This window comes from Peromyscus leucopus, chromosome 4 (genome assembly GCF_004664715.2).
Source record: "Peromyscus leucopus breed LL Stock chromosome 4, UCI_PerLeu_2.1, whole genome shotgun sequence".
NCBI lineage: Eukaryota > Metazoa > Chordata > Mammalia > Rodentia > Cricetidae > Peromyscus > Peromyscus leucopus.
In genome coordinates this window covers 129,039,847-129,047,543 of record NC_051066.1, presented here as the reverse complement: position 1 = coordinate 129,047,543, position 7,697 = coordinate 129,039,847, and the positions used below count along the sequence as shown (strand labels likewise).

The 7,697-nt window shown below is 50.6% G+C and overlaps 1 protein-coding gene across 1 annotated transcript in view; it reads right to left on the bottom strand.

The window, feature by feature from the left end:
- Nucleotides 1-1,377: 1,377 nt before the first annotated feature.
- Pofut1 (protein O-fucosyltransferase 1) overlaps nt 1,378-7,697 on the bottom strand; it is a 30,007-nt gene continuing 23,687 nt past the window's right edge. Inside the window, exon 7 of the mRNA XM_028887447.2 lies at nt 1,378-4,236. Coding sequence (XP_028743280.1) covers nt 4,048-4,236 — 189 coding nt within the window. The 3' untranslated portion in view covers nt 1,378-4,047. The remainder of the gene's footprint in view (nt 4,237-7,697) is intronic.

Below are 7,697 nucleotides of genomic sequence, written 5' to 3'. Positions count from 1 at the left end.
GTATGTCTGCATGCCACATCAGACAGAAGAGGGTTTTGGATTCCCTAGAACTAGAATTACAGATGGTTGTGAGCCACCATGTGTGTGTGCTGGGAATTGAACCCAGGTCCTCTACAAGAGCAGCCCGTTCTCTTAACTGCTGAGCCATCTCTCCAGGCCTCTTCCCAGCTTTTTTGCATGGGTTCTGAGGTTCAAACTCACGTCCTTATATTTGCATAGCCAGAATTTCACCTACTGACCCATCTCCCCAATCAGATGGAATTTAATAGTATTGGAACATAAAAATTATACTTGGAGACAGTAAGATGGCTCAGCAGGTAAAGAAAGGCATTTACCACCCAAGCCTGAACCCCCGAGTTTAATCCCTGCATCCCATGTAAGGGCCAAAGAGAAGTGACTCCACAAACTGTCCTCTGGCCTTTACACATGCTCCCATTCCCCTCCCCCATCATACATACACAATAATAATAATAATAGTAATAATAATAATAATAATAATAATAATAATAATAATAATAATAATAATATCTTTAATCGTACATACTAACGCCGCCCCAGCCCGTGAAGCCTGTGTGACATCACTCCACTCTGGCCTGCCAGGTCACTGTGAGCACTGAAATTGCAGTCCTAGCCAATGCATCACAGATGCTTGGTGATGCCACAGCATCGCCATTCCAGGAGGCTGCTCAGCCTTTCTGAAGCTGTTTCTTCAACTGTGAGCAGTGGGCACAGGGCTGCCAGAGAGATCAAGCCATCCTGCCTGAAATGCCTGGGGAGGCTGGGAGGGCCTCAGAAGGGGTTGAAGCAGTCCTGGGAGTGTGTCACCCTGCTGGGCACTGCCTTCCAGAAGTGTTCTTGTGCTTTCCCACACTGTTTGCTCAAGGTGAGACCATCTTTCCCAGCTGTTGCCAGAGAGCAAACAGGAAGTTGAGAGCTTAGTTGCCTGGGGAGGAAGCCCCTCCTGCCTCCAGAGGATTAGGCTTCTGGGGCCAATGATGTGAGTGGACTCAGGGCCTGGTCCTGCAGGACTCCACAGAAAGGATACCCACTGCTTTAGTGCCTGGAATTTGGAGATGGAATATGAGCGAGTTCAGCCCGTGGCTTGGGCCCTTGAGGAGCGGGGAGGCTCTTCTTTCCCTCTTCCTCACTATGTTTCAGCAGATCCTGTTGGCGCTTCACTGGGCATCCATGCTGATTCATTCAAAGACTCAAGGGGAGCCAGGGGACTGGGGCACCTATAATCCCAGCACTTGTGAGGCTGAGACAGGACTGGGATTTCATCATAAGTCCTGGCTACATCGAGTTCAAGGCCAGCCTGGGTGATAGAAGGCCTTCCCACAGAGAACAAAATGAAACAATCAACAAAAATCTAGCTAGTAAAATACTGACAACTGTTTAATACTGTGAGCTCAGTTTATTAGATTCACAATTTTTGTGCACAATTGAATATTCTTATGATATAAAGTCTTATATTGAACAAATTCACTTCTGGGAATTTATCATAATTTGTTTGTTTTTGAGACAGGGTTTCTCTGTGTAGCCTTGGCTGTCCTAGAAATTGCTCTGTAGATCAGGTTGGCCTTGAACTCAAAACTCAGAGACCCACTTGCCTCTCCCTCCCAAGTGCTGGGTGGGACTAAAAGCATGAGCTACTACCGCTCAGCTCCTAATTTGTATCTTAAAGAAAAAGCTTTGCAGGTAGCTATTTTAAAATCACAATAGTAAAAACTGGGAACACACTGAATGTCTCATAATAGGTGAATCACAAACTATGGGAAATGGTGGAAGTTTACATAATCAAAAGCATTTACTCAGCTATGTGTGAACAGTGAAAACATGATGTGTGGTTAAGTAAAAACCTGACATTAAACAGAATATACTGCCTGGTCATGTAGATTGGGATCCTTTTAAAAAGTGAATTACAAAAACAACTCGGTACACTCAGAATGCAGTTCTTCTCCCACCTCCAGGCCAATGGGCTGGTCCCCCACTCAAGCCAGCACCAGCTCTGCTTCGGCCCCTCCTCTCCTCCATTTCCTCATAAACACAGGCCAGATCCTCCTTCTGTCCAAAGCCCATGGGGAGGCCCGGTGGCCCCAAAGTCCGTGTATGGGATGTCCTTTCTGCCTGTCTACCGCTGTTCCCTCACTGTCTCGCTCGCTCCTCAGGGCCTTGGCAGGCATCATGCTTGCTGCTGGGAATGTTCTGAGCTGAGGAAGTTCTCCTTTTACTTAAAATGGCTTCCCTGTCCCCATACCCTTGGCTTTTCTTCACAGCACTTCTCTTCTTTTCTGAATGCAACCCTCTTTTGAGGCTTTCTCTGCTGCACACCTCCTTCCTTGCACACAGTAGGTGATCAGTAAACACTTCCTGAATGAAATCAGGTAACTACCCCAAGGGCTGGAAGCTGCTGGTGGACTTCCTGTTTCTTGTGTCTCTTACTGGAGCTGGCAGCAGAAGCCAACAGCAGGTATGCGGTATGCAGCAGCAGCAGCAGCAGCAGCAGCAGCAGCAGCAGCAGCAGCAGCCAGGGTGACCCACCATTTCCCCAGGTGTCCTACAGTGCAGTGTCCTGGGTAGCAACAGTCTAGGAGTGGAGAGAACGCAATCCTAAGGTCAGATCTGGCTTACCATCCACAGCTGTGCACCCCTGGGAGAATAATTCTCTCTTTCATCAAAAAGAGAGGGAAAATACCAGGGCCAAAGTAAACAAGAGGATGCCCATAAGGCACCAGCACAGTGCCTGGCCTGGCTAGCCAGCAATAAGCAGCAGTAAAATTCCACAATGGCCACATAGGGGACATGGTCTCTTTCATGTTTATAACGCACACTAGCTGACTAGAAGCTTATAACCTGTCAGACGCAACACTTACAGGGGAGAAACTGGGACAGAGTACAGTGCTCGCCACAGGCAAGAGCCCCAGCGCCTGCTCTTCAGGAATCCTGTGCCGGTCAGGATGGTCAGCACGGCCACCCACTGAAGCCCCAGTCTCTCAGTGTCCCTGTGTAGGCAGGATCTAGATCTACCCGATCAAGACTCTCAGGAATGAGAACTGCAGCCTCATAAGGACCTCACCACACTGCTGCTTCCAAGTTGGGGCTTCACAAGGCTTCTATGCACTAATGGAGGCCTGGTGAGCAGTCCTGGGGGAATAAATAGCTATGTGAGGACGGAGACCACAGGCAGAGGCTGGGAGAAGGATCTTACAGGCAGCAGCCTTCAGAGCACCCTGCTTGCCTAGCTAGCCCCACCAGCTCAGTGATGGTGCTGAGGCCCTAACAGTGTCCGTCTGTCCGTCCCTGGCTGTGTGAGCACTTACCTGCTGCAGAGTACTACACAACAGGACTACTAACTGCAGCCTGAAGTGGTCACCAGAGGAGCCCAGGGCTGAAGGTGGCTGGGTCTGGCAGTGGGGAGGAGTCTAAGAGTCCTTTGGGGGATCCCTGGAAAAGTGGCTAATAGGTCCACCTGCTCCTTGGCTTTGTCTGTATTTGTAAGGTCACTTTAGGTATCTGTACTAAGGGATTCCACTGGTTTTTAAAAACAAGGGGGGGGGGGGTTTCAGGTAGTCATGGCTTTGCATCAAAACTATAGCGATCAGCTGAGTGTCCTTGTACACACCTGTAACCTCAGCACTTAGGGGTAGAGGCAGGAGGACCAGGAGTTCAAGGCCAGCCTGGCTATGAGATCATCTTAACCTCACTCCTTCCTCCCTCCCTGACCCCCCACCCCCAAGCCAAGAAACCCTATAAAAAAATCTTCCTCTTTATAAAGGAAGTGCTTGAGAGACAGTTCAGCACTGCAGGCTGCACAGAGCAGGGCAGGCCCCAAGCCAGAGGTGGGCTGCTTTGTGTGTATGTGTTCCCGGGAAGTACATGCAGCTAAGAGCAGCTCTGGAGGGCCGTGGAGCCCGTGCTGGGGATGGAATGCTTTCTTCTTCTAGGAAGTCCCTGGTTCTGGTCTCCATCTCTGGCAGGAGAGAAGAGGAGCTTGCAGTCCCAAGAGCACCCTTAGCTGCCACACCTGGCCGGGGGCTCCAGGTGGGATCAAAATTCGTCCCGCAGCTGAGAGGGTCTGTCCATGCCAAAGAAGGATGACGGCCTCCCGTGCAGGTCCCGCTCCCGCTTCACGAAGGCAGTGAATGAGGAGACACAGTTGCCAATGAAGTGGTCAGCCTGGCCAAGGATGTACAGGTCGATCTGGGCCACCTCAGGTTTCAGGCTCACCACCTTCACCTGCAGAGAGGAAGGTTAAGAGCATGAGCAGGTGCCTCAGGCCAAGGGCAGCTGAGCCAAGGCCAATAGGCCACAGTCTCAATGGTCCTCTCCTGACTGAAGTTTCGGACTGCTGGGAATCTCCTTACTGCCCCACCACTCTCATTCCAGACCCCGCCCCTCAGAAAGCACACCGAGGGGCGGCTCCTCCCCCAGAGATGCTCAAGACCACACCTACAGGGTATTTAAGACATGGTCTCTCGACCTGCCATGTGATTTCTCTCCTGCTTCCTTTCCCCGAGAGTCATCCAGGAGTTGCTCTGCTCAGATTAAACCTTATTAATTAAATCTGATCTGATTTATTGCGTCGGTGGAGAAACCCAGTATCAGGGTACAGAAACCTTTCACAGACAAAGGGAAGATCGGAGAGGATGAAGACGTAAGTTGGTGTCTTTGAAGTGTGCCCACCTGAGCCCTGTCTTCCAGCCCAGCTCCCTGAGCACCGTTCCTGCTGGTGTCCTTCCTCTGCCTACCCTACCGTGTCCTTACAACTCATTAAAAGGCTGCCCAGGCCTGGAGGTGTACTCACGTGTGCAGTATGACCTCAGTAAACAGCCCTGGGTTCTACCCCCAGCATCAAACAATCCTCCCAAGAAATCCCTCGAGCTGCTGCCTGCTTGGACACAGGAGCAAGGGACATGCAACCACCTCGTTCTGCTGCCAAGACGCCCTCCTCTTTCAAGCAGCACTCCCAGGCCCGACATCCTGTCCAATCTACCAAGCGGAGACCTTTGCAAAGGCAAGTCACTTCCTGTAAGGGGCTACCTCTCCCTGGGCCTGACCAACTTCAATGGCCTCTTCCCTGTCTCTTCTGGTCTGGTCACTACAGAAACTTCTGAGACACCCATCTCCCTGTCCTCATGTTATCCAGACTGCAGACCCTTTGCAGGTGCCCTGGAGCTTTCAGATAAGGATGGCATGTCACCAATGCACCTGATAAAGCCTGCTCAGGCTGGCTCTCCCATTCCACACTGTCCTCAGAGCGACAGCTACCAGCTGCCAAGCTCCCTCCCTTGTTGTTTCTCCTCAGGACTTCTTCTTTTTTTTTTTTGGTTTTTCAAGACAGGGTTTCTCTGTGTAGCTTTGCGCCTTTCCTGGAACTCACTTGGTAGCCCAGGCTGGCCTCGAACTCACAGAGATCCGCCTGCCTCTGCCTCCCAAGTGCTGGGATTAAAGGCGTGCGCCACCACCGCCCGGCCTCCTCAGGACTTCTACAAATACTGCTCCTTTATGGCGTGTGGAAACTTGAGCCAAATACCACCCCCAACTTACTCTTGGGCATGGTGTTTTATCATGGCACTAGTAACTGTAACTAAGACATGGGGACAAACCTGTCTGTACCTGGGTAACTCCCGATCACCCTTCACTTCTCAAATCATGTGTCCCACCTCTGAGGAAGCCCTTCCCAAGGCGCACCAGGCTGGAGCCGTGTGCTCTCTCCCGACCCCAGCACATGGCTATCTGTAGCTCTCACCCCTCAGTGGTTCTCTGTTAACATCTTCTCCTGCTGGACCTGAGCTGGACCTCTGCTGCTGCTCAGTCTCAACGGACACTGATTGAATAAACCTTGTCCTCACTCCTGTTTGAGAACCCACAAAGTCTTCCCAGTCTAGGCTGTGGCCCTGACAGCAGGACCACATCTCATTCATCTGGGTTCCCAGCTTAAAGGTGTAAGGCATCACTCAGAATAAAAAGGAGCCTGGGGAGGTTGCTCTGTCAGAAAAATGTTTGCTTTGCAAGCAGAAAGACCTGAGTTCAACCCCCCACCCCCAGAATGCATATTTAAAAATCAGCACTGCTAAACCCGGTTGGTGCCTTTAACCCCAGCACTCAGGAGGCAGAGGCAGGCGGATCTTGAGTTCAAAACCGGCAACAGCTACACAATGAGACTGTTTTTTGCTTTTTTGAAAAAGAAAATAAGCTAGCTTAGTAATGTGTGAGCAAAATTCCCTGCACTGGGAGAGGAGACAGACAGGTAGTTCTGGGCTTGCTGGCCTGCCAGCCTGGCCGACTTGGTGAGTTTCAGGCCAGTTGGGAGAGCTTGTCTCAAAACAAAAGGTAACTGCCTGAAGTTGTCCTCTGACCTCTGCAGTGTGTGGTCACACATGCAAATGTCACACATCAAAATGGGGAGGAGGAGGAGAGTAGAATGTGAGTCCATGGGAAATGGGGCCGGGGAGTGGGGGTGGGGCGGGCAATGAGCTCACAGAAAATGAAGCTGAGGGGTGAGGGTGGGGCAAGAACACCAGCACAGGAACAGGAAGTAGGAAATATCAAGAGGCTCAAGGCCTAACAAGTGCATCAACCCTAAAGCTCATGAAAACTCCCTGGGACTCTCCACGCCTCGGCTCTGTGGAGGTGAGGGGTGGGCAGAGCTGCCTGGGAGTGCCCTGATGCTTCGTCAAGGTTTCTGACATCGGGAGCCCTGCTGCCTGGGTTGTAGTAAAGACACTATCATTGTAATCTCAGCCAAAACCCCCCAAACAATCCCACCCACTCCCTGAACTTACCCGCTCTGTCACTCCAGCCACAACTGGCTCTGGGACCTGGTAGGTAAATTCTGCCCCTTCTGGGCAGATCTCCTCAAGCACAGCATGCAGGGGTACAGTGAGAGGACTTGAGGTCTCCCAGCTGGTTTTCTATCTAGGAAATGGGCAGGGCAGACCAGAAGGCACTGGCCCCACACTTCCTCATTGGCTGGGGCATCTTTTTTTTGGGGTGGAGCGAGTGAAAGGACAGAAAGGCACCCAGTGACATAAGGCCAGAGCTCCTGATATCAACATTCATATTAATAAAATAAATATTCTCCTCCTATCTATTTCTGTTAGGGTCCTGAAGAAATCCCACAAAAGACCACCATCCACATATGCCATCAGCAAGAGTGTTTATTATCTCTAGAGTAAAAGTACCAGCCCGATGATGCCACATGTCTGACAAAAATGCAAAATGGGACCTTGAGAGAAGCTTGAAGGCTCCTTTTATACACAGCTGAAGGAATTCCTAAGGCGGTGAGCATTCTATCTAGGATTGGTTCACACAAGTGGCAATCATATTAGTACGTTTCTAATTGGTTAGGGCCAGCAGGGGTGGACTAAGGCTATAGCTTTTCCACTCTTGGGCAAGTCTGAACAAATCCCAGGCTTTGTCCTTATTTGGTTATTATTACCTGTGTGTGTGTGTGTGTGTGTGTGTGTGTGTGTGTGTGTTTGGGGGGGGGCGGGGCAGGCAGGGGGTTGGCCTAGGCCTAGTAGTGCAAGAACTGAGGCCTAGTTCTTAACTGTCATAGTATTTGCCTGGCCTTCTTAGTCCCCCCTTGAGTAGTACATCATCTCAAATCCTGGAGATGTTTCTTCTAAGTTTACAGGCTTGTATTGTTGTTTTAAAATCATCAGCTGGACTGTGGAAATACATTTTTTTTTTCT